General features: G+C 45.3%; 1 protein-coding gene across 3 annotated transcripts in view; it reads left to right on the top strand.

Annotated features, from left to right (window-relative positions):
- The window catches only part of Syne2 (spectrin repeat containing nuclear envelope protein 2), a 305,981-nt gene that overhangs the window by 184,743 nt on the left and 94,517 nt on the right, over positions 1 to 26,721 (top strand). For all 3 annotated transcript variants that reach the window (XM_055595536.1, XM_055595534.1, XM_055595535.1), the window contains 7 exons: positions 1,570 to 1,689; positions 5,719 to 5,913; positions 6,475 to 6,549; positions 9,102 to 9,212; positions 9,969 to 10,085; positions 17,825 to 18,004; positions 22,281 to 22,463. In XM_055595536.1, coding sequence (XP_055451511.1) covers positions 1,570 to 1,689; positions 5,719 to 5,913; positions 6,475 to 6,549; positions 9,102 to 9,212; positions 9,969 to 10,085; positions 17,825 to 18,004; positions 22,281 to 22,463 — 981 coding nt within the window. The remainder of the gene's footprint in view (positions 1 to 1,569; positions 1,690 to 5,718; positions 5,914 to 6,474; positions 6,550 to 9,101; positions 9,213 to 9,968; positions 10,086 to 17,824; positions 18,005 to 22,280; positions 22,464 to 26,721) is intronic.

The following is a 26,721-nucleotide window of genomic DNA, read 5'->3' as shown; positions in this document are numbered from 1 at the left end:
AAGACAAGTGACTTCTCTGGCTCATAACAGGACGTCGCTCATTGCTGCAAGCTGGGGAAACAGATGCGTGCAGCAAATACAGTTACTCATTGTTAGCCTGCAGCTAAAACTCTTGGTTCAATGTTTTATTCACATACCAAGAAGGATTATGTGTTGGCCAGAGCCTTATGTCATCTCTAAAGACATCTCGCTTCTGTATGAAGCACCAGCAGAGCAATATCCAGACATGCTTTTGAAGTCTGTTGTGTTTGTTTGTTTGTCTGTCTCTCATTACACCTTGTTTCATTTAGTCTACACATAAATGTGAGCTCCGGTCCCTAAACATCAGAGTCTGTGGCATGTTCTGGTTCGCCTTGCCTCATTCTTCAAACTCACACTGCTCTGGAAACTTCTGACTGTACTCCTGAAATGTGCATGCCTGGCTCCGAAGGGCAGCAGGGAGGGCATGTGCGCTGGGAAAAGTCACCGTATTGTCAGATAATGTGCTCTCTGCACCCAGGACCAGGCATGCCAGCACAGTATGCGGGAAGTGTCACCCGCACATCATGGTAGCATGCTAAATTATGGGTTGGCAAAATGGCTCAGTAGGTAAAGGAGCTTGCCTTGCAAGCCTGGTGAGCCGAGGCTGACCTGTAGACCCCACAGAAATGTGGTAGGGGCGCATGGGCATGCACACACACAGTTCTGAAACCTTCTTACATGGTGTGCGTGTCATACCATAATTTCACGAGACTTAGAAACTTTATGTGAGCATGCTGCAAAATGCTTCCCTGAATAAGCCCCCAGGTTAGGAATACATAAGAGTGGAGCCGGAAAGATGGCTCAATGGTTAAGGGCACTGGCTGTTCTTCCAGAGGTCCTGAGTTCAGTTCCTAGCAACCACATGGTGGCTCACAGCCATGTATAATGAGACCTGATGCCCTCTCCAGGCATGCAGGCATACATGCAGATGGAGCACTTATATGTTAAAGAAAGCATATATAGAGCAGTATTTAATTAGATTTGTGCCTCCAGCCCTACCGAGATGCCCTGGAGTCTAGTGAAACAGGAAGCTTAGGCTCCAGCATGGCAAATTTGGTTATCTAGATTTTGAATATAAGTACAGGTAATATTTAGAATATATCTATATTTGAAAATTTTATTTATTTAGAATATATATATATATATATATATATATATATATATATATATGTATGTATGTATGTATTAAGGGGATACCCTGGGAAGCTGCAAGAAGGCTCAGTAGGTAAAGGCACGTGCTTGCCATGCCTGGCGACCTAAGTTTGACCCCAGGAATACACATGGTAGGAGAAGAGAGCTGACTCCTGCAAGCTGTCCTCAACTCCACCGGTACAACTTCCACTCCCCCATATGGACAAATAAATATAAAATAATGTCATTTTTTATTAAAAAAAAAAAAAAAAAAGAATCTGTCTCCTCCTGGGATCCGTGAGAGTGCATCATCTCTGCATTTTTGTTGGAACTGTGGTGGGATAGAGCATGGAAATAGCCTGCGTGGCACTTAGGTGGTAACCATGACTTTTCTTGGGGGTGGGTATTATTTTATAGGTTGTCATAAAACAGACCACGGAATGTGATGAAGAAATAGAAAGTCTGAAACAGCTCTTGAATAACTATTCAGCTGAGCTCCCGCCTGAACGTGCGCCACGTGACCTGCCTTCCTTCCAGGTAGGTCGAGTTCATCCATCTCTCCGTTCGTCACATAGACGCTTACCGTGCCCTCTGTGTCTCGAACCTTTAGTAGTGTGAGAGTGTTACGCCTGGCCTCTGTTTTCCAACTGCAGCAGTTTTCTTTCCTTCCTCTTCTTATGAGACTGTGGTTGTGCGGCATCATTAGTGTGCCATTATGACCCCTGGACTTGAGATCTGGACCCAGAAACTGGGTAGGGCCATCCCTTCTGAGTGTTCGTGTGGGTTTCGTGGGTGCCCACATTCTCAGCATGCGGTATCTTGGTTGCCATTTTCTCTGTGCCCAAGGGGCTGATGTGGGGATCAAGCAGAGTCGGCACGCTGGACTTCAGGGCAATAAAACTCTAAACCATGTTATAATGAAGGATTTGGGATACAAAACTGTATTCTTTGTGCCGTAAAACACTCTGGGTAGGACCTTTTCGGCCTTTGGCTTTATATTAGCATGTCTGTATTAAAACGGTGTGACAGAGGCCAAGGCAGGAGAGCTGCGTGTTTTTCTTGCCATCTGATGGACACCCATGGGCAGTTGATGTGGTACTTAAAACAGGCCGGCTGTTTACTAGCTGGGAGAATGAGGGAAACTTAACACGAAAGGTGAAGTATGAGAGGTTCAGGTGACACAGCCTGTTACTGCTGAATCGAGACGCAGGCCCAGTGTGAGTGGCTCACTAGGGTGAGGGTATCAAGTTTCTTCAGATACCTAAGAACTCAAGACTTCAAAGAGCTTTTCCTGTGTAAGAACAAATAAAGGAAATCACAAACATAGGAAAAGTCTTTAGGGTCCATTATACAAGACAGGGATGTGCAAGTGTGTGAGCGCACACGCATGCACACGCACACACGCACACACACACACACACACACACACACACACACACACGCACGCACGCACGCACGCACAAGCATGCAGTTGCTCCCTTGATGGCCCTTATGAGCCCTGGTGGACCAAGGAGTCAGGGAGAGCACATGGCTGTCAGTGGGTGGGTCGGGAAAGAAGGGGCAAATAGAACTGACCCATGAAAAGGTAGACTTCTTCCTTAGCTCTACCAGATGATTTGATGTAACTGTGATATTCATGAGGTGGAGATAGTGAGGCTACCAGCCACAGCCTAAAACCGTCCGGACCAATCCAAGATTGTCATCATAACTGCCCGCTTGTAAATGACTCTTAATTCTTAATTGCTGATTAGCCTTTTGGAGGGGCTGGTGGCAGACAAGACTAGGCTGGCCTGTAACTTACAAAGCTCCACTTGCCTCTGTGTCTGCTTCCCTTTGTGCTGAAATTAAAGGCACGTGCCACATAGTTTCGTGGGGTCTTTTTGTTTGTTTGTTTTTTTTAAACACTACACTAAAACTCAGCGGATGGCAAGTTAGGGCTAACCTGGGTGGGATCAACAGCCTCATCACTGGGTGGGTTCTTCAGACTCTTACTTTTGGTCCCGGCATGCTTTGTGACTATGCTGCATCCACAGACGATGTTACCGTGTCGCTCTGGGTCATATAGTGAATACTGGTTGAGTCCTGCGCCACTTCCAAACTCCGTGTGTTCCCATAGTCAGTACGTAGCCCCTGCTTAACGAGAGCAATCTTGAAGACTCACGTTTAGACGTGTAGGTAGAGGCCATCCGCTATTTTCTCTCGTGTAACAGTAATGTTCTGTAAGAAAAAGGAGTGACGGTTCATCTCAGACATACACAGGCCTAGAAGTGCTCTCCAGTCGTCATACTTGGGAGACACGGCCAAAGTGTTTCACACACCCCTCCCATTTTGTCCCTAGAATCTTAGAGATATGCTTTCAGGTGTACAGCGTGGGGACTGAATACAAAGCTCGCCAGGCACCACTCCACTGCTGACGCCCAACGTGTACGTCTTCATCAAGGACATTCTTAAATGGGATTGGCATGCTTTCCTACCATAATTGGTGCCACCTGCCTTGATTCATAAAAGAGGCCTGTAGGTTTACCACCACCCCTTTCGTGCCCTCAGCATAAACGCCAACACAGTGGAGACAGCCAGTAACGTTTTAGCAGTGTTATGGGATATTAGCAGTGATATTAACCTTAGGGGCAGTGTCCCTCAGCTCTGGACACCTCTAGCGGCTGGCTCCCTGAGAGCTGTGAATCCCACCGTGCAGATGATGGCTCAGTGCCTACAGAACACTGTTGCTGCTTTCCTGAGCTTATTCCAGTGGCTGTGGTATTGCTTTTATTGGACGGGCAGCTCCTGGTGAAGCTTAGTGTTTGTTGAAAGTGGGACACAAGCCAGGTGCAGTGGTGCACACCTGTAATCCCAGCACTGGGGAGGCAGAGGCAGGCGGATCGCTGTGAGTTCGAGGCCAGCCTGGTCTACAAAGTGAGTCTAGGACAACCAGGTCCACACAGAGAAACCCTGTCTAAAAAAAAAAAAAAAGAAAGAAAGAAAGAAAGAGAGAGAGAGAGAGAGAGAGAGAAAGAAAGAAAGAAAGAAAGAAAGAAAGAAAGAAAGAAAGAAAGAAAGAGGAAAGAGAAAGAAAGAGTCAATTCAGAGTTAACTGTGCCACTAGGGAACTTTCATTGCAGACAGAATAAGCCTATCAGTTCCATGGTGAGGGCCAGAGCCCAGGGGTTATCAGGAAGCCTGGTTGGCCCTGTCACACACTAGCTGCAACTTGACAGAAGCTACCTTCTTGCTCTAGACTTGAGAACTCCCTTGTGTGTATATGTTACGTTTGGGTGTGAAAATCCGATGACCTGAGGCCGGGAGAGATAGCTCCGTTGGTGACCGTATAGGATCCTTGTTTCAATCCCTGGAGCCCGTACGAAAACCAAAACAGAGACCAGCGTCTGCCTCCTGAGCGCTGGGATTATAGGATTTTTGTCTGTCTGTTTTTGTGGATGGATGGCTCTGAGGTTGACCTCTGGCACACACGCGCACACGCACCCAAGCGCTTACACACACACACACACACACACACACAATTTAGTGGTTTTGAGAGTATTGCATGGAGAGAGATTTTTTGAGGAATGTGTTAGAAACATGTTTGTATGGGTGTGTGTGTGTGTGTGTGTGTGTGTGTGTGTGTGTGTGTGCTTGAGATGGGATTAGGAGTTAGAAGAGCAAGCACTCTGCCCCTGGAGCTACGCCCCAGCCAGGGAGAAATTTTGAATGAGTGCAAGCTTTCTGAAAAGGGGCCCAGCCAGAGGGTGCTGGAGATCCAGAGTAACTGTCATCTGCAGCCTGAGCTTCTGAAGTTCCTCAATCCGAATAGGCAGACGTGGAAAAAAAGAAGTGGACTCTCCCATATGTCGGAAACCTTACTCGTACATATTAATAACGGTTACTAGAGTAATATTACAGAGCTTGGAATCACCTGCTCGTCATTCCCATAGTGAATTTCACCGCAAATAAATTACCTTATTTTAGTTGATTAACATTTTTCAGGGTGCTTGGATTGTAGACAAAGTAAACAAATTTTATAGGCATCTTCAAAGGCAAAAAAAATAAAAATAAAAATAAATCAGGTGTCTTAACTATTTTGTCTTGGGGGTTCTCAAATGTCAGTCTTCTTAAGAGTCTCCCAGGAACATATATTCATAATATTCTGTGTGTAAAGTGGCAGGGAATGTGTTTATCAAAGTGCCGGCCCGTGATTCTTGGCCTTGGGGATTCTGGTTATGTGAGTCCTGTGGTTAGCAGCTAAGGCACCGGCTCCCCACCCAGGCTGCACAAAAGTCACCCATGAACCTTGTTACAAATTCCCATGCTTTGTTCAACCCCCATATCCCTAACTTTACAAGGTCTGTAAGAGGTTAAGCAACCGTACAGATTATAAATCCTACACAAGTGCTCTGGCCGTGCCAACCAGGGCATAGTGTATCAGGAAGTCGCTACTGGGTCTGCAAACCTAGTAACCACCGATGGACCAGGGCCATAAGCATCTCTTGTACTGAAAGAAACTGGCCCCTGGGAGCATCCAAAAGACACTCCGGCTTCCCTCAAATGATGCCTACCACTCTTTCTGTACAGGGAGAGATTGGAGGGTTGGAAGAGCAGATTCTGAATCTAAACCAGAAAAAAGGAGACCTGTTGGTCGGCTTGAAGGCTGCTGTACTAAACCTTCACGAGCACCTGAAGCAAGAACAGCAAGAGGTAGGAGAGAAGCCATCTGCAGACACCTTAGAAGAGTGCGCAGTGCCAGAGAGGAGCGCTTCGGAAAGGAAGGTAGGCATGGCGGTCGCCTAATTCTGGTTCCGCATTCCAGAGTTAATGGGTAATGTTTCCACTCAGACAACCTGCACTATCTCTGTCCACAGCCGAGGAATTTTTTTTTTTTTAAGTGGAAATATTCCACTTCAAGTTGTTTACCACTGAGCAGAAATCCTCAGGGTGTGTCTGTTCTGGACCCAACCCAGAATTTTTATGCCTGACTTAATCTAGAGACACTCTTATGAAATTAATTCCTCGAGCAAATGAGAGGGAACCACCTTTGGAGTATCTGCCCTAGAATAGTCACCCCATTGCAGACTCAGAAGTTGTCCCCATAGTGGACTGCACTCCAGTTGTTTGGGGGTGGGGCCATGGGGTTCTTGCAAAGGAGGAGAATTCCACAGGCAAGCCTTTTGGCTGAAAGAATTGAAAGGCACAAGGCCCAGAGACTTTGGGCGGCGTGGGTGGACGCATCGGACAATAGGTAAAGATTTAGCTACGTAAGAATGCCACCAGGCCAGGATGCGATGCCAGTCCAGAGCCTGACCGAAGGTGCCCTTGTGCTCTGCCCTTCAGCTGAACAGAACAAGCTCCATGTCTTTTCTGCCAGTGGTCAAGGAGGAGGCAGAGGAAAGCTCTGTGAAGAGTGAGGTAAGAAAAAACAACTTTCTTTTTCTATTAAAAAAAAAAAAAGGTTTATTTTATTGTTTTAAAATTATCTGTGTGTAGGGATGGGAAAAGTATGTCACATGACATGAGTATAAGTGCCTTCAGAGGCGAGGGGCTTCTTATCCTCATGAACTGGAGTTACAGATCCCAGAATGGGTACTAGGAATCAAACCCAGACCCTGCAAGAGCAATACATACTCTTATCTGCTGAGCCATCTCTCCAGCTCCCAGGAAAACAGGTTTTTTGTTTTTGTTTTTGGTTATAATTGGCTAGGACCAGATCTCTAAATGAATGTCAATGAAAACCTAAGGCTTTTAAAGTTAATATTGATTTTTTTTAATTGTGATTGAAGTACTTATTTGGTTATTAATATTGTTAAGCTCGACTAAACCATTTTGCCACTGAGGAGGTGGGTGAGTGTAATTCAGAAGTGCTTGTTGGCGTAAAGGAGCCCTCCATTAGGTGCTGATATCTGAATGTTTCCCTGGGCCTTTGAGAGCATGCAATTCGGTGTGGTTTTGGGGGCAGGTAGTGTTTTTGCATATTTGAGACGCGCTTTTGTTTTGGAGTAGTATGGACAAGGACCTGAGTTGTGTTTACAGCTAGTAAAGCGGATTCTTACCGCCTCGTTGTAAGTGACTGAGAGAGACTTGACCTTATGGGTACCAACGTCCATCTCATGCTGAACACTAAAGGCACCACACGGCTTACCCTCAGAGCAGAAGCCAGCAGCAGCTTGTATATAACTCAGAGCGTATAACTCAGGTACACCCACAGGACGGCTTTTTGCTCATTTTTGTAGATTCTTTTGTAGCTCCATCGTCAAGTAGACCTCTTGACTTCTTGTGTGTCACTAGAGCACAGTGTAACTGGAGGGTGCAGGCGACAGTACTCTGACCACCGGACAACTTGAGTTCACAGTCTGCTCGCATCCTTTTATGGCAGAGAGAATTGTGAGCCTGGAGGAGGACCCAGGGCCCAAGCAAAGAAGACACACACCATTTCCCTTTCAGACATTTCCATGCTTCTGAGGTGATGCACCTGGAGGATTTGTTTGTCTTTGACAACAACAACAAAAAAAATACATGTTCATCTAGTTGCAGGGGTGTTTCTGGCAGTAAAAATGACACATATTTATAAACTACACCATGGTATTCTCCCCCCCACACAGTAAAGTACCTAAATCATTCTAATGAATGTGTATATTTTTTAAGAACTCCCATTTTTGTGTGATAAGAACATTTAACATCTGTCTAAGCCGTCTCCAAGGACACATGACATCATACATCTTTTGGACATGACTGTCCTGGCTAATGGCAAGTCTGCATCCTTGATCAGTGTCCCTCTAATCCCTTTCTATTGACTGAGCCACTGTGCTGCGCTGTGTCTTGACAAGTGCATTCGAGTGCTGTGCCATGAGTGGTTCTGCGGCTGGCTTAGTTATTTCCCTTAAGATATGGCTCTCCCATTACTCTGTGTCACCACAGATGACATGGTGTTCCATTGGGTACGTCCACCACATTTCGGTTTGGTTTGTTGTTCAGACAGGGTCTCACAGTATAGCTCTGGCTGTGTCCTGGAACTCGCTCGGTAGACCAGGCTGGCCTCCAGTGTACAGAGAGCTGCTTGTCTTCGCCTCCCAAGTGACGGCATTAAGGGTAGGCCCCACCACAGTTGGCCTAGACATGTTGCCTTTTTCCGTTCATCTGTTGACTGACTTAGGTTGATGCCATGACTTGCTGTTGTGAATAATGCCACAGGGAACATGACAGTGTGGACATCTTGTCTACATGCCAACCTCTTCTCCTTTGGGCACATGGCCTGTGATGGAGTTGCTGAAACATGGGGTTGTTGTGTTTTAATCCTTTTTTTTTTGAGATGCCTCCTTGCTGTCACCCCTTTATAATCCCCCAACAGTATTTCTGAGTCCGTCCTCTCCACATTCGCTCCAGACCTTTTCTGTTTCCAAACACTGAACATTCTCCAGCGTTTTGATTAAAGGCCATTGTAATAGACACCATGTCTCATTCGATTTTTTTCATTCATCTGTGTTCATTTATTTAATCATTTCGAAGTACTGTGGATTTAGCCCCTGACCTCTTGTGCTAAACAAGAACTCAATTGCTGAGCCAAAGCCTTGTCTCCTCCTTGCAATTCACCTTACATTCCTACAGTTAGTGGGCTTGAGCCATTTATTTTTCTTATACTCCACACACTTACTTTTGAAATATCATTTAAGATTACATTTACCCAAACATTTAAATTCCAGAACGACTTTTATAAGTCCCCTTTGTAGTACATGAGCTTATTTTTCTTTAGTAAAGAAAATTGTGGTTGCTTTTTTTTTCTCCCCTCAGGAAAAGCATCCGCATTTGGAAACATGATTTAGGGCAAGAAATATGTGGGATATGGGGTAGAGGGAGAAAAAGACCTGTGGCAAGTTGCCCAGGTGGTTGAGGCTTGTTTGAAGGAGCAAGTAGGGCTCCGCTTACGAAAACATTTCCCTTTGCTGACCGATTGACCACCGTCTTAGGATGGACACAGCAGAGCACAGCCACCCTCTGCGCCCTGGCCTCCTCTGTGGAAGCTCAGAAAGGACCTGGAGGAGGATGGCACATCCTCATCATCTGCCACTATCGTGCAGGTACCTGGGGAAGGCACCCATCGGGGGAGGGGTTGTCCGAGCTCCTCGTTGCCTGGGTTTTTCTCCCCATGCTCCTCTCTGCTCACCTTGCTCTCCACATCCCCAGGCCTTCAGAGAGGCCCATACGGAGACTAAAAATAAGAGATGGCAGATTAGAGGATTTGTTAGAAAGGATGATTAGATTCAGAGATGATTCTGCTAGGTTTTGGGTTTTTTTTCAAAATTGTATATACTTAGGACATACATCACAATGCTTTGAAATACCAGGTACATTATAAAATGGTTAAATCAAGTTCGTTCACATATGTATTACCTCACATTTTATCATGAAATAAATCATATTGATAAATTATAAATTATATTGAGAACACTTTTTAAAAACTCTCAGTATCTTTTAAAAAAAATCTCTCAGTAACTTTTAAGTAAATACTGCACGGCTATTCATGAACTTGCCTTTTATTGCTTAATCCTTCTTTCTTTCTTTATTTATCTACTTATTTATTTATTTATTTGAAACGGGGGGTCTTGCACATGTATAGTTAGCAAATTCACACAGGTACACAGACATACAAACAATAAGGTTAAAAGATTTTGTGAAGAAACACCAGAGCAAAAAGACTTTCAAAGAGGCATATACCATCCACTAAATGATGCCCTGGCTTTCTGAGCAAGCAGGCAGTCTGTAGCAGGTGAGGAAGAGGAGCCTCCTGACAGGGGGGGCAGGAGCCTGGCAGGGGCCGGTTCTTTTCTCCACAGGAGGCAGATGGGAGAATTAGCACCTGTGACAGTTCCATGGCACACATTATTGTACCAGACTCTGGAAGCACCGAGCAAGGCCCAGAACCTTCCCCCAGGCTCAGCCAAACACAAAAGGTAAGTAAGTCCCTGCCTGTCAATGATGAACCGGCTGGCTGTGCAGATTCCCAGGGGAGCAACCTGTGCCCCAACCCACAGTTGCCCTCGGCTGTCTGACTTCTGCAGTGCTTTGTGTGTTGGAGCCTGGAGTCCCTGTGAAGGCCAAGTTGCTGTCAGCTCCCCCTGTGGACAAGTTTTATCATCTGTTCTTTGCACTTCCTACTTGTTCGTCGATTGTCAGCCCAAAATAGTTGTGTTAATGGCTAAGTGTTTAATCTGTGCGTATAACACACGGGTGTGTGTGTGTGTGTGAAAATGGAGAATAGCACAATATCGATCAAGGGCCTGCTCAGAAAAATCACTGTTATGTTCTTTGCTGCTTAATCATGAGATTATAAGAGGCAAGTTAATGCCTACCTTGTGTTTACAAAGGAGGATCAGATTCAGAGGGTAAATTGCAGGAACTAAATAAGAGAGTAAGGAGTTGCCCCAGAAAGTTTGTTCCAGCCTCCTAATTTGAAACCCACTGCGCTTCTCAGGAAGAGCTACTGCAGAACCCTGTTGTTATCAACAAAATCTCAAATGTTCCATTTTACAAAGGCTCAGGAGCTGGATGCTGAGGAGAAAGCCTACTAGCTAAGGGAGACAGAGAAAGCACCCAACTGACCTTCCTCCTCAGCCAACATCCCCAAAGGAAAAGCAAGCTCTCCTTCCCCATACCATCTCAAAACTCCTCTCTAACTGAATGTCCCTCCCTTCTACTTCTTGTGCGCCTTCCTGTCCATCCTCCCAACTTCCTCTCACTCTCTGCTGTTTTCCCCTGTTCACTTCCTGTCAACTGGTTGCTTGCTCTGCTTCTTGACCTATGGTTAACTTTATTTATCCTGTTTCTAATACCCAAGCAGAAAGCTCTTGGACTAAAGGTGTGTGCTCGGACTGAGCCACACCACAACTAGAACAGGTTTTTCCAGTTAAACAGCACAATCTTGGGGTTCACAGTGGGATCCGGCAGCATTTCCCCCTTTTTGTCTAAGTAAAAAGGAAAGATTTTAACTCTTAACACAGTGAAATTACTTACAACAATGAAGCTATTTCTGCCAAGCTTCCCACAATGTCCAGCTCGGTTGTATTTGGTGGTCCTATGATTAAGTATTTTTGAGTTCAAAGTTCTGTTAAATGATCATAGTGGTTTCATATGAACTCAGCAGTTTGACTATCCCGAGCAGTTTGTAGTCCGAAGCTGATCTTCGGGGGGGTGTTTGCCAGCTTCGTGCCTAACCTGGCTAGGTAGAACACAGCAGTCAACCCAAAGGTGTCCACTGTTTGCGCAGAACCTGGTGGCAGAAAAGACATGGGGCAGTTTTTCCCGGTGGTTAACTTTACCATAATCCAGTATGATTCATCATCATCTTGGAGACCTCAAAGGTTAAAGTTAGGAATGGTCATGGTTTATTGTAGGAAACTTAAACATTTTAAATGCCAGTTTAAGCAGATGTCTGAAAGTTTTAAAGACCACAATCTATTAAGTACATCTGAGGTACACAAACTTTGTTCCTAGTTACCTGCTTCAGACTCAAACCAGAAAACACGTACAGGAAGCTAGATGAAGCTTATTTTAGAATTAGTTAGTACAAAAGTTTATATATATGTAATAACCTTATAGGTTTTGAGATAATATTTACACCTTAAGAGAAGTTTTAAAGAGGGGTCTGGAGAGATGGCTCAGCGGTTAAGTACCAGTTGCTGTTCCAGAGGTCCTGAGTTCAATTCCCAGCATCCACATGTAGTTCATAACCATCTATAGTGAGGTCTGGTGCCCTCTTCTGGCATGTAGGCACAAATGCAGACAGAACACTGTATACATAATAAATAAATAAATCTTCGAAAAAAAGAAAAGTTTTGAAGCGTCAAATGAAAACCAAAACATTGTGAGATTAGTGGCAATAGAGGAGTCCCTTATTTTTTGTTCTCTTCTGTTCTATACCAGATGGCTCTTCTGATATGAGACAGAGATTTTGGATTTTCCTTTAACAAGCATGTGTGGGTTTTGAGAAGGAGAGAGCTACACTCCAAACCCTAAGCTAGATTTGATTTTTTAACTGAATTGGAACCACATAAAGACCATTTTCCGTTTATGTCTGAAGAGGGCAGTGATACCACTTGGCCAGTTTACTCTTTTTCGTGGGTCATTTCCTCATAATAATTATCTTACTAGTGATTTGAATTGAAAAGCCACTTGCAAAAGGCAGGCTGAAATTCAAAGTGAATGTCCTTTGTGCTCTAAATAGAAATACACTTAAAATGACTGGACCTGCTGTTTGACACCCCCCCCCCCAGGCTCTGAGGTCTTATTAAATAATTACTGAAAGAGACCCCAGGGAGGGGGTGGCTTTTTCTGGGTTTTTGAGGCTTTTTTCATACGAGGTTATATAGGTCTTTTCTCTCAACCTTTTGTCTGTTCTCACGAAAGTGAACAGTGGTTGTCGGTCCTGTTTGCTCCTTTCCCATCATCTTCCACCTCTCTAACAGTGTTGTCAGAAGATGGATGTAGAGGTATGCACTCCCTGGCCTTACTTGCACTGCTCAGGGGAAGCTATTGATCTGCCCAATTGTTTTATGGCTTGATTTTGCAAGCCAGAATTGGTCTGGTTTGTTAGTTTGGTGGGTTGGTTTTTAGATTTATTTATATTTCTTATACATGCGGATTTTTGCCTTCATGTATGTTTATGTACCACATGCATGCATTTCCCTCAGAGGCCATAAGAGAGCGTCAGATCCACTGAATATGGAATTACAGGCGCTCGTTAGCCACTGAGTAGGTGCTGAGAACTAAAACTGGGTCCTCAGCCAGAGCAGCGAAAGCTTGTGAGCACCGAGCCATCCCTCTGGCCCCTGCTGTGTTCTTTCGAAGACTCGGTTGAAAAAAGGGATGTAGGCCCAACAAGGTGGCTTAGCGCATAAAGGCAATTGCGGTACAACCTGGCCATGTGAGTTCAAGCCCCAAACCAATATAAAAGTAGGAGAGGACCAGCTCTGCAGAGTTGTTATCCAACCTCGATGCACTTGCTCTGGCATGTGTACGCCCCCCCCCCCCGACAATTACATAATATGTGTGTGTGTGTATGTATGTATATATGTATGTACGTTAGGTCATTTGACGGACAGAGAAGTCTCCAGAGCCTCATACCTTCTAGGTGTCGGTTACATTTGAAATCCAGCTCTTTCTGCCTCCTGACTTGAAGCAGGGATGGCTGGATGGCTATCTCTCCAAATGAGGTTAGGTGCTTCCATTTTCTTCCTAGCAGAGCTGTTGGTTGGTTGGCTTCTTGGTTAGTTGGTTGCTTGGCTTCTTGGTTGGTTGGTTGGTTGGCTGGTTGGCTTCTTGATTTCTTGGTTGGTTGGCTGCGGTGTTTGTTTGTTTGTGAGCTCATCTTGCTGTATATCAGGCTGACCTTGGTTATGCAGCGTTCTTTACTAAACCTCTCCGGTCCTGGGCTGCAGGCTTACATCACCTTGCCCAGATCTTGGTAGGTTCTTGAAAGAGAAAAAGCAGTTACATGTTGCCTTTGTCAATGCCAGGAACCAGCCCTTCGGTGACTCCAAAGCCCTTCTTTCTCCTGCTGGAGCCATTTCCATCTCATTGGGGTACCACCACTCCTCGCGAGGGTGAGCCGGAGGCTCCACAGAGATGGCAGCCTGTTCCACCAGTCGCGTATCAGTGTCAGTCTCTGATTTTAGATGTTAAGAGCATTGGCCAGATTAGGAGTACAGTACTCTCAGTAAAATTCTGAGTCATCTCTGGCCCACGTCTCGTGAAAATGAATATTTAAAACAGAAATCTATGGCTAAGTCATGCGTCTTATCTATACGTGTGCTACTAAGCATTGCCCTTCGGGCCGTTACTGATATTAGGAGAGTGTGGAAGGAGTGCAGATGTTTTAAAAACTGAGTAAAATATTAATAAATAAGTTTCAAGCTGATTTTGCCATGAAAGGTAGCGATCGCCAGAGAGTTAACTTGCAAGTTAAGCTGTAGCCCTTTTCCTGTGGGTCAGAACCTCTCAGCTCCTTCCACTCAAGATCCCTTTGTGCTCCAGAAGACTGTACTCGCCCTGGGTGCGCAGGCATCATCAGATATTTACTGCTAATCATACCATACATTTATTTTTAAAACAGTTCCATGAGGGTCAAAGCAATGGCTCGGTGGGTCAGAGTTCTTGCCGAGCACGCATGGGCACCCGAGATCCAGTCCCGAGTACCAACATCAAGAAAGAGCCAGGTGTGACTGCACACACTTGTGACACTGGCGAGGAAGGAGAGATAGGAGGAGAGCTGCGGCTGCTAGCTTCGCTCAGCTCCTAGTTCAGTGGGAGACCCTGCCTCAAGGGAATAAGGAGGAAGAGGTAAAACAGGACACCCAGCTCCTCTGATCTCTGCCTCCACATGTTCACACATACACACATGCACACCAAATCCATTGCTGTACATATAGTTTTACCACTAATAAACCACGAAAGCAGTTTTGCACGCTGGTAAGATGGAGATCCCTGATTATTTTTACATAAAGAATTGCCTCTTGGGCTGAGCGTTGGATGCTGCAGGAGGCAGAGCATCTTCATGTTTTCCGGAGCTTATGTTTTGACTTTATCATAGTCAGTGCTGAGGTCTGGGATGTAGCTCATTTGGTGGAACACTCGATGAGCGTGCATAAAATCCCTGAGTTTGATCCTAGTACTTCATAAAAGCTTCATGCTGGCACACACTGTAATTTCAGCACCTGGGAGGTAAATGCATCAGGACTTCAAGGCCCTTCTCAGCCACGGAATGAGTTCAAGGCCAACTTGGGCTGCCTAAGGCTCTGTTTTAAAAACAAAATAGATTCAAAGCAGACACTAAGACTCATAACCAAACCTTCGGCAGAGTACAGGGAATCATATGAAAGAAGGAGAGTTAGTATGATGGGGAAAGAATAGGAGCTCCACAAGGACCAAATATATCTGGGCACAGGGGTCTTTTCTGAGACTGACATTCAACCAAGGACCATGTATGGATATAACCTAGAACCTCTGCTCGGATGTAGCCCATGGTAGCTCAGTAACCAATTGGTTTCCCATAGTAAGGGGAACAAGGACTATTTCTAACAGGAACTCAGTGGCTGGCTCTTTGACCTCCTCACCCCCCAAGGGAGGAACAGTCCTGTTAGGCCACAGAGGAGGACTTTGCAGACCTGATAAAACAGGGTCAGATGAATGGGGAGGAGGTTCCCCCCCACCCCCATCAGTGGACTTGGAAAAGGAAAGGGCGGAGAGGAGGGAGGGAGGGTGGGATTGGGAGGGTATGAGGGATACAGCTGGGATACAGAGTTAATAAAATGTAACTAATAAGAAAAAAACAAAACAAAACAAAAAACCCAAACAACAAAATAGAACTTTAAGGAGAGAGGGCTTACAGGGTAAAAGTGCTGGCTGTGTAAGCATGAGGCCATGAGTTTAAATATTCAGCACCTTTTTTTTTTTTTTTTTTTTTTTTTTACGGCATAGCTGTACATACCCTATAACCCCACATTGGGAGGGAGAGGTAGGCAGATCTGAGGATCGGGCAGCCTAGCTGAAATGGCAAGCTTCCACTGGGAAACCCTGTCTCAAGGCCTACACCTCTCAGAAGCACTTTGCTGGAACCAGATCACCATCCCACCATCCCTGGGGTTCAGGACTGTAGGAAAAAAAAAACAGTGGGGTGGGGAGCATTACTTCATGGGACTCCTGAGGCCACTTGGTTGTGCATAATTGTTCTTTATGCCCCGCCCCCCCACCCCCTCTGGATTCTTTCCAGGTTTAAAGAAAGGGCAGATTAGTCATCTAGCTCGCTCATTTCCTTGTGAGGTAAAGGTAGTAAGAAAGCAGAGCAGCTTAAGACGGCCACTTAAAATCATACCTGGCCTGCCAGAGGTGGCCAAATAAAAAATGTTGAGCAAGCTAAAAAAGACAGGCGATGAGTTAGTTATTACAGATTAACCATTTAATATTAACAGATGATGTGAGGGAGCAGAAAAAGGAGATTGCACAATCTTTGCCACTAAGATACCATCATACCCCCACCCAAAAAAAAAAAAAAACTTGGAAATTACTAATGGTTTATTTATATAAGTAATCAGGCTGGAATTTGATGTCTGACAGTAATTCCCACGACTGTTTACCTTAACAAGGAACACCAAAGCCAGTGAAGAACGATAGGCCAGGTGTCTACAAGGCTCAGGGAAAATGCTGAGCTTGAGAGAGGGCTTCCTTGAGAAGATAGGCCTTGAAAAGTATAAAAATGGGTGGATGAAGGAAGGAAGAAAATTGCTGCCTTGTTGGTTTGTTGTGTTGTTGTTGTTGTTTGGAAGTTTGGGGATACTGAGATCAACTCAGGACCTCACATGCCAGGCAAATATCCAGCACTGAGAATACCAAAGCCCAAGAAATAGCATTTTACTGGGAAAGAACTAATACATGTAAAGTTGATAGGTAGTCAGAGAACGCCTCCGGGGTTGTATTTTTGAGGTAGGATGTGTGTCTCTGAGCAACTCCTGTTGGAAGCCTGTTGTTTGTCCCAAAGGTGCTTTATTAGATAGATGTTAACAAGTTCTCACACAATCTTAAGTGGAAAACTTGTGATTCATGTTAATTGTAATTAACACAAAATGTATGGAGACTAGTATTTGTAAAATACAAATCAGAGTGCAAATCCGTATTCCTGAAGGGATTTCTCTAGAAGGCTCGGTGTCCTCTATGAGTATTTTTGGAGAGGGTAGGTCCTACAGTATCAGCAAGTCTGTTACGTTAAAACCATCCTTTTCCTCCACATTGAAACTAACAAACACGTAAGTGTTGGAATATTTCCATCTCCTCTATCTGGGAGAAAGTTTGCTCTTTCGCTGGTAAGAAATGCAGCTATGTCAATACATAGAACACACATCACGCTTTATTTAAACGTCACACTGAAGCAGTCAGTTCTTGACTCCACATTTGAGGGTTTGCAAAAGCAAAAGCCATTTTAGGGATTTTCCTGGGAAAAGGGAGAAAACGTTCTGTATTACCCCATGAAGTTCATTACTTGACCCAAGCTGTTTTTCATAGAGAGTTTAGACAGATAAAGAAAAACCAAAACATAATCTTGCTACTTGGGAAAATGTTACGATTGTGGGGCAGATCCCAGTATATTATTAGCCCTGCTGGCAGGAAGAGGACACTTTTCTGTTGTGTGTGTGTGTGTGTGTTGTTGTTGTTGTTGTTGTTGTAGTTGGGTGTTTTGTTTTGTTTTTGTTTTTGGTCTCCTGTCTTCTGCTTGCTTGGGGTGCTCAGCAGTGGAGGCCTTACAACTGTAAGCACTGGCCATTCCCCTGAAGTGTTTGTCTCACCTGTCTCACCCGTCTCCCGGGGACTGCCACTCTCCGCCTCTGTGCCCGGGAATACTGTACCTGTGTACATGTAGATTGGCTGCTTGGAAACCTGTGCCACCAGGTCACGTGGCTGTTGCTATGAGTGTGAGAGTGCATTTTTCTTTTCCTTTCTTCCTCCTTTCTTCCTCCTCTCGGTCCTTATTTTGTTTCTTTTAACTGGGGGAGCGAGGGGGCAGGTTACGGGGTTCCAGGTCTTTCCAAGCCCCGGTGTAAAAGCCTTGGGTTCCTGGCTTCTCGCTGCCGGATTATCTTTGGCTTCATTTTGGGGTGCCACACCTCCCACTGAGGCTGCACCTCTGGACTTTCCTTGCGCACAGGGAGCTTCCCAGGCCACCGTGGAGAGAGGTAGGCCTCAGCCTGCAGAAGTCCTCCATGCCTGCAAGACCCAGGTGGCCGAGCTGGAGCTGTGGCTGCAACAAGCCAACGTGGCGTTCGAGCCGGAAACCTTAGACACAGACATGCAGCAGGTGGTGGAAGAGGAGCTGGCTGGGTGCCAGGTAAGAGGCCAGGCAGGACCTCAGCGTTTGCCTAGTCACCGGTGTCCTGCCAGGATGGGGCAAATTGCCCTTAAAGCGGCAGGACAACTCTCCCACGGCTTCAGGCCTCACATTTATTTCGGCCTCAGCTCATAGTTTTGCCAGTGAGTGTTTGTGTGATCAGCCCCTTTGAGAGGAACCCAAAACCAGCCCCAGGGTCACACTGTCTGTGAACGTGGAACAACTCCTTTCTCAACCTGATTTTCCTCCCCTGGTAGAGTAGGTTAGCTCGCAGAATTTTTGTCAGGATTTAATGAGATGAGCTCACAAGCGCCTGGTATTAAACTGTGCCCAATATCTGCTACTGTTTTGTTGTTGTTGTTGTTTTTTAAATCAGTAATCACAAGCCTGTGAGTAAATAATTAGCTCATCAGGAAGAAACTAGACATCATAACGTGCAAGATTGCAGAGACCAGGTAATGCTCCGTGGCCATGTTAGCAGGAGTGCCCTGAGCTTGGAGAAGGCGAGGATGTCAACTTCCTTGTCTGAAGTCACCTTTCTTCCCTGAGGATGGCTTGGCAGCTCAGCCCAAAGGCGGGGCTCTCTCTGTCTCTCCAGGGAGGGGCTGTGTGGTTGCTATCACAGCAGCAAAGGCTTGCCGGCTGCTCATGGCGGCCTCTCCGCAAAATGTGCCCAGCAGACACGCCTTAGCCTCCTGCCACAGGGAAAAAGATGTCCTCCTGTCTGTCTCAGTGCCTCTCAAGGCACTGGTCCTGCCACCAGAAGCTCTTCCTTCAGGAACCTGTCCTGTGGTTAAAGGGAGGTGGGGTTCCTCCTTTCATCTACCCAGAACTACCTGGAAGGGTTAGGTCACTGAGGATGGGGCAGTCCCAATCGTTAGTTCTAATAGCCTGTCCGCTCAGACACTGGCATTCTGGTCAGACACCCCGGTGATGAGGTTAAGCACGGCTACAGACCAGAGCTACACTAAGTTGTACCTGAGGTGTCCCCAGGTTTGAACTCCAGCTCCTTAAGGCTGATAGTGATTTGCTACCAACCAGGTAGACCTCGTGCCAGTGGCTTGGGCACTACCAGGAGGCCCATCCTCTTGCTGCTTTGCATTCACTTTGAAGAGTGAGAGACTATAGAACGACAAGGTGTGCCCACCAGGTGGCAGTAGCACCCAACAAGCTTGCTGTGGGCAGACTTGGCAGGAATATGCTTCTAAGGAACCAGGAAGTGCTTCCCAGAGGCTAAGGGTGGGGGGTGGGGCCATGGATTCCCAAGCTGAGGAGTCCGAGGGATGGGGTGGGGTCTTGCCATCTAGATAATGGCTTAACACAATGGAGAACCTGGATGGGGCAGCAGAGGAGCCCAGCAGATCCTGGACAGTGCAGTTTTCAGGCTCTAAATGTGCTTCATTTGAACTATATTTAAATATTTAAACTATATTTAAACCGAATATATAGAAGTTTGGGTTTGGCAATGGTGGGCTTTGAACCTGCTGTGGGTAAATAAAGTACAGATCAACAAGACCACTTTTCTCTCATTTATATGACAACGTGATTTCATACCGAAACATGAAAGGTCCTCGAGCTGTGTAAAAATGGTAAGTTTATGGTGGAAAGTGGCCAGAGGACAAACAGATCAGTTAAGAAAACAACATATTTGAGCCACGAATGGTAGCATACCCTTGTAATCCCAGCACTCAAGGGAGTAGAGGCTGGCGGATCTCTGTGAGCTTGAGCCAGCCTGGTCTATAAAGCGAATCCAGGATAGCCAAGGCTTCACAGAGGAAGAAACCCTGTCTCAAACAAACAAACAAACAAACAAACAAACAAAAAACAAAAAAAAAGAAGAAAAGAAAGAAAACAATCTATTTGATAAATTAATGCTCAAAGCGTTAAACTTTGATTATTAAAAATCTATGAATGGGGGAGGGCGGGGTGGATGATGATGATGGGGCCAGAACAGACCTCTGGCTCAGTTGGTAGAATGCTTGCTCGGCATGCACACAGAGCCCTGCTGTCGGTTCTGAGCACCATGAAGTGGGTGTGGCATGCACCTATGATCTCAGCAATTGGGAGCAGAGGCAGGAAGATCAGGAGTTCATGGCCATCCTTGGCTACATAGTGAATTTGTGGCCGGCCTGGGCTACATGAGATCCTGTCTCAAAGCAAACACACAAAATATGTGAATTAAAATGCAATTTTGGTTATTCTGTTTTTTAATAATCGTAACAGTTATAACACCCTGACAGAATTAGAAAAAAAAAAAAACTGATCCTCTCATATTTGGTAGATTTATCTATTTGAATCAACATTTTGGAATGTCACTTGGGAATAATAAAATGCTCTTTTCCTTTGACCTAATAATGCCTTTGAAAACAAAACAAAGAAAAGAAAGAACAAGAAGGAAGGAAGGAACAAAAGTTAAAAAAATTTTTTTAAAAGAAAGAAAATACTTGCTGGCCCTCGTAGCTCAACCTTTGATCCCAGTACTGAGAGGCAGAGGCAGATCTAAGGGGTTGAAGAAGTGGTTCAACAGTTAAGAGCACTTGCTGCTCTTCCAGAGGACCCAGGTTCGATTCCCAGCACCCACATGGTGGCTCACAATTGTTTGTAACTCTAGTCCCAAGCGATCTGCCACCGTCTTCTGGCCTCTTAGGGCACTGTGTACACATGGCACACAGACATACAGACACATCCATATACATAATAAGTAATAATAAAACTTGAAAGAAATCTTTAAGGCCATAACAAAAATAAGACAGCATTCATCAGTTGGCTGAAGATGTGGGAACAGCCTAAGCAAAGCAGTAACAAGGAGGAGGGTAAGTGAGTCAGAGAGAGCAGTTTGCGGCTTTTGAGACGGTCACTGGCAAGCATCAGCTTGTAGACATATAGAATATTTGCACAAAGCTGCTTCGTGGCTAAGTGAGCCAGCATGAAGTTGAGAATCCCTGTGTGAACAGCCGCTGCCAAGGCTAGGAGTTTAAGTACGTACTGCTGAGGATCAGAAGAACCCACGGGGATACAATCAGTAGTTTCCGGGGATAAAGGCATCACAAGATACACTACTGGAGGCCGAGTGTTTCTTTAACTGAACTTGGTTTTAGTTCCAGGTTGAATTTTGTGCCACTGGTCTTGGTTGGAATGTGGGCTGTGCATAGGGCTACTGACTCTGTACCCAGGCAGCTGGCATGGGTGCATGGGCCCCTGAGCTTTGAGAGAGTGTAGCAGTAAGTGGAGGAGGAATGCAAAGAGTCTGACTTACTGGGAAGTGCACTTTCTGAAGCTGATTAATTTTTAGACTCTTGCAGATTGGCAGGTGGTATCAGTCACTAAGCATTTTAAGTTCCAAATTACTCCTGTGTTCTTCTGATCCCTTGGAGGCTGCACAAAGATTAAGAAAGGAGCAAGGTGAGGGGAAATATTCAGTGTTTCATTTAATCCTGTGCTTAAATACGATACAGGATTTTAAGTCATTAAACACAAAGCACATTGACTGAGGCAAAAACACATAGTTGATCGATTCCTCACAATGAACCTAGAAGGTAAATTTTGTCCTTATCTCCATTTTAAAGATTACTCGAGGCACACACATAGGTTTCCTGAGGGAACATGGCTACAATGTGGGAAGACTGGAATCCAAACCCGGATAGACGAGGTAGCAAATGTGTTGTTAACCAGCGGTGTCTTAGTTGGGTGGGGGGGTTATTGCTGCGACAAAATTTATTTGGCTTCCACTTCCACATTGCTGTTCATTACTGAAGGAAGTCAGGACAGGAACTCAAGCAGGGCTGGAACATAGAGGCAGGAGCTGATGCAGAGGCCATGGAGGGGTGCTGCTTACTGGCCTGCTTTGCGTGGCTTGCTCCGCCTACCTATTCTTAGAACCCAGGACCATCAGCCCAGGCATGGCACCAACCATTGTAGGCTGGGCCTTCTCCCATTGGTCGCTAATTGAGGAAGTGCCCTACAGCTGGATCTCAGGGAGGCATTGCCTCAGCTGAGGCTCCTTCCTCTCTGAGGACTCTAGCGTGGGCCAAGCTGACACACAAAACCAGCCAGTACCAGCAGGGACCATTGGGCATGCTCCGTAGTATTTTCTGAAGTGTTTATAGGGTTGCTTACTGTAACATCTGCAGTCGCAGGTTTAGCTGCACCCCTGCCCTGCACTAGGGATGGGTAGCTCAGTGGTAAGCAGCATGCTTTGGATGCTCGTGCCTCCACTTGGATCCTACCCTAACCCCCTAAAACCCGCTGTAGATAATTCAGTGATGTTTTCTCCTAGGCTATGCTGACGGAGATTGAGCACAAGGTCGCCTCTCTGTTAGAGACTTGCAAAGACCAGGGCCTGGGCGACTGTGGAGCCACTCAGCAGGAGGCCGAAGCCCTTTCCTGGAAACTCAAGACTGTGAAGGGCAACTTGGAAAAGGTCCAGATGATGCTTCAGGAGAAGTACAGCGAGGACCAGGTAGGCACGGAGCTGTGTGGACACACCAGAGCCTGTCTGCAGTGTTCTGGGTGGAGGTGCCAAAGTAGCTGCCGAGATGCTGCCCTCATTAGAGAGTCATAGAACGCTGAGATGAGAGGAGGAGACGCGGGGGCTTCTGGGAGGGCACTTGCATTTCTCTGCACAGGTTTCTGGCTGGTGATGGTGGCAGGTTGGCCTGGGTGGATTCGATGAGGCTGAGGATCCCTTGCTCATGAGCTCTGGTGGTATAAAGGCTCTTTCATGGGGAAGGGTGTATTTTAAAGAAATTGAGGGGGAACTAGCAATATGTTTTAGGGGTAAAAGAGCTTGCCTTGAAGTCCGGATAACTTTAACCCCCTGAGCCCATGGGAGAAGGAGAGAATCAATTCCTACGAGTTGCCAACCAATTTCCACAGGTTCGCCACAGCGTGTGCACACAAACACACAGATAATAACAAATAGAGAAATTAACAAAATAGAGAAATTTTGTGGCCCTAAATGGCTAGAAAATGAGATCATCATAGAGAATATACAAATAGATGGGTAAATAATATTAAAATTTTATATCAGGACTGTGGATAGATCAAGAGTGTTTGCCCAAACATGCATGAAGACCTGGCTTCATTCCCCCACAGCAGGCTATCCCAGCATTTGGGAGGTAGAGGCAGGAGGATCAAAAATTCAAGGGCATTCTTGGCAGTATATCAGGTTTGAGATAACTGTTTTGCTTAAAAAAAAAACAAAAACAAAAACAAAAAAAAAAACAAATAAGTCGGTAGCACACTTCTTTATTCCAGACTAAGGAGGCAAAGTGGATCTATCTCTCTGAGTTCAAGGCCAGCCTGGTCTATATAGCATGTTCCAGGCCAGCAAAGGCTAGGTAGTAAAACCTTATCTCCAAATAAATAAATAAAATAAAATTTTATTTCATAAAAACAAAATCCGTTTCTAAAGTGCTTTTGTCACTCATTTGTAAATATGTATTTATACTGATAGTGTGGTTAAAGTGTCTTCATGACATCTAAAGCCGTCTGCGATTTGAAGTGTAAATATGCCTCTTGGAAGTGGCTCTCACGGGGTACAGGTTTGCATGAAAGCTTATGAGTGGTTCCCACTTGGGGGACTTCAATTCGCAGGAATGAGGCTGACTGCAGGTGCACAGGCTATGTGGTCTCTACCATGCTGAGGTCTTCCTCTCTAAACAACTGTAAAGTAGACACAAGGATGCTTTATAAACATGATGCTATCCCTTTGGGTTCTTTTTCCTTTTTGTAATTGCTTGCTTACTTTACATCTCCAGCGCAGCTTCCCTCCCTCCTCTCCTCCCAGTCCCTCCCTCTCACCTCACCTCACCTCAGTGCCACCCTCCTGTTATTCCTTTCTCCTCAGAGAAGGCGAGGAGGGAGCTGGCGGCTGCCATGGATATCAGCCTGCCTTGGCATATCAAGTTGCAGTAGGGCTAGGCACATCTTCTTCTGTGGTGGCTAGACAAGGCAGCCCAGTTAGGGGAAAGGATCCAAAGGCGGGCAACAGAGTCAGAGAGAGCCCTCGCCCCGCCACTCTGCTCTTGCTCTTAGATGTCCCACGTAAAGATCAAGCTGCACCACTGTTACAGATGTGCGGAGGGCCTAGTTTCATACTATGCATGCTCTCTGCTTGGCGGTTCAGTCTCTTTAGGCCCCTGTGGCCCAGTTTAGATGATTCTGTAGGTTTTCTGTGGTGCCCTTGACCTCTCTGGCCCTTTCAATTCTTCCTCCCCCTCTTTCACTGATTCCCCAAGCTCTGCCTAACATTTGGCTGTGGGTCTCTGCATCTGTTTCCATCAGTTGCTAGGGGAAGCCTCTCAGACGGCAGTTATGCTAGGCGCCTGTCTGCAAGCATAGCAGAGTATCATTAATAGTGTCAGGGGTCGGCTGTCATTCATGGCATGGGTCTCAAGCTGGGCCACTCATTGGTTGGCCATTCCCTCAGTTTCTGCTCTGTCTTTACCCTGGCACATCTTGTGGGCAGGAGAAATCATAGGGTGAAGGTTTTGTAGCTGGGTTGGTGTCCCAGTCCCTCCACTGGAAGTCTTTTCTGGTTACAGGAGATGGCTGGTTCAGGCTCCATATCCCCATTGCTGGGAGCTGTGGTTGGGGTCACCCTCATAGATTCCTGGGAGTTTCCTTTGTCCTAGTTTTCTAGCTCCTTCCAGAGACTGCCCCCACCAACAATTCCAGTTCTCTAAGTTCTCTCTCCCTCTGGTCCTTGCCCAACTTGATCCCTTCGGCTCCCCTTCCTACACCCTCCCCCATCCAGTTCCCTCCATCCATTCATCCCTGTTCTATTTCCCCTTCTCAGTGAGATTCAAGTGTCCCCTCTTGGGTCCTCCTTGTCGCTTAGCTTCTTTGGATCTGTGGATTGCAGCATGGTTGTCCTGTACTCTATGGCTAATGTTCACTTGTAAGTGAATACATACCATGAGTGTCTTTCTGGGTCTCGGTTACCTCACTCAGGATGATCTTTTCTAGTTCCATCCCTTTGCCTGCAAATTTCCTTTTTTTTTTTAAATACTTTTTTATTTTTAAATAATTTTATACATTCACTTATATCCCAGCTGTAGCCCTCTCCCTCTTTCTCTCCCAATCCTCCCCTCCCTACCTCATCTCCTCCCTGCCCCCTTCCGAGTCCACTGAGAGGGGGTGTCCTCCTCTCCTTCCGTCTAGCCCTAGCTTATCGGGTATCTTCAGGATGGTTGCAATGTCCTTATCTATGGCCTAGCAAGGCTGCTCCTCCCTCAGGGGGGAGGGGATGCAAATTTCTTGATGTCATTGTTTTTAGTATCTGAGTAGTGTTCCACTGTGGAAATGTACCAGGATTTCTTTATCCATTCTTCGGTTGAGGAAGATCTAAGTTGTGTCTAGTTTCTGGCTATTACAAAGAAAGCTGCTATAAACATAGTTAAGCAAGTGTCCTTGTGGTATGATGGAACATCTTTTGGGTAAATGCCCAGGAGTGGTATAGCTGAGTCTTGGGGTAGAACTATTTCCAATTTTATGAGAAACTGCCAAATTTATATCCAAAGTGGTTGTACAAGTTTGCACTCCCATAACAATGGAGGAGTGTTCCTCTGTTCCACATACTCACCAGCATAAGCTGTCTCTTGAGTTTTTTATCTTAGCTGTTCTGAAGGTGTAAGATGGAATTTCAGCATCATTTTGATTTGTATATTCCCTGATGAGTAAGGGTGTTGAGCGTTTCTTTAAGTGCTTCTCAGCTATTAGAGATTCGCACTTCTCTGTTAGCTCTGCAGCCCATTTTTTAATTGGATTAGTTGGTTTGTTGCTGTCAAGGTTACTGAGTTCTTCGTATATTTTGGATAACAGTCCTCTGTCAGATGTAAGGGTGGTGAAGATCTTTTCCCATTCTGTAGGCTTTAGTTCTGCCCTTTTGTCTGTGTCCTTCGCCTTACAGGAGCTTTTCAGTTTCATGAGGTCCCATTTATTGATTGTTGACTTTAGAGCCTGAGCTCTTGGTGTTCTGTTCAGAAAATTGTCTCCTATGCCAATGATTTCAAGGCTATTTCCCACTTTCTCTTCTACAGATTTAGTATATCCGGCTTTATGTTGAGGTTTTGGACTTGAGTGTTGTGCAGGGTGATAAATATGGATTAATTTGTATTCTTCTACATGCAGTCATCCAGTTAGACCAGCACCATTTGTTGAAGATGCTATCTTTTTTCTATCATATAGTTTGGCTTCTTTATCAAAAAGCAAGTGTCCATATGCATGTTTGTTTACTTCTGGATCTTCAGTTTGATGCCATTGAATCAATCTGTCTGTTTTTCTACCAATACCATGTGGTTTTTATTACTATTTACTCTGTAGTATAGCTTGAAATGAGGGATGGTAATGCCTCTAAAAATTCTCTTATTTTCTGGATTTTTTGGTTGTTTGTTTGTTTTCCATATGAAATTGAGTATTGTTCTTTCAAAGTTTATAAAGTGTGTTGGAATTTTGATGGGAATTGTTTTGAATCTGTAGATTTATTTTGGTAAGATGGCCATTTTTACTATGTTAATCCTACCGATCCATGAGCATGGGAGATCTTTCCATCTTTTGATATCTTTTTCTATTTCTTTCTTTAAAGATTTGATGTTCTTGTCATACAAGCTTTTCACTTGCTTGGTTAGAGTTACACCAAGATATTTCATATTATTTATGGCTGTTTTGTAGGGTGTTGTTTCCCTAATTTCTTTCTCATCCCATTTATCATTTGT

The sequence above is a fragment of the Psammomys obesus genome, unplaced genomic scaffold, assembly GCF_907164565.1.
Source record: "Psammomys obesus unplaced genomic scaffold, mPsaObe1.curated_primary_1811, whole genome shotgun sequence".
Classification (NCBI taxonomy): domain Eukaryota; kingdom Metazoa; phylum Chordata; class Mammalia; order Rodentia; family Muridae; genus Psammomys; species Psammomys obesus.
The sequence above is the reverse complement of the archived record's forward strand: the minus strand, read 5'-3'. Positions and strand labels throughout refer to the sequence as shown.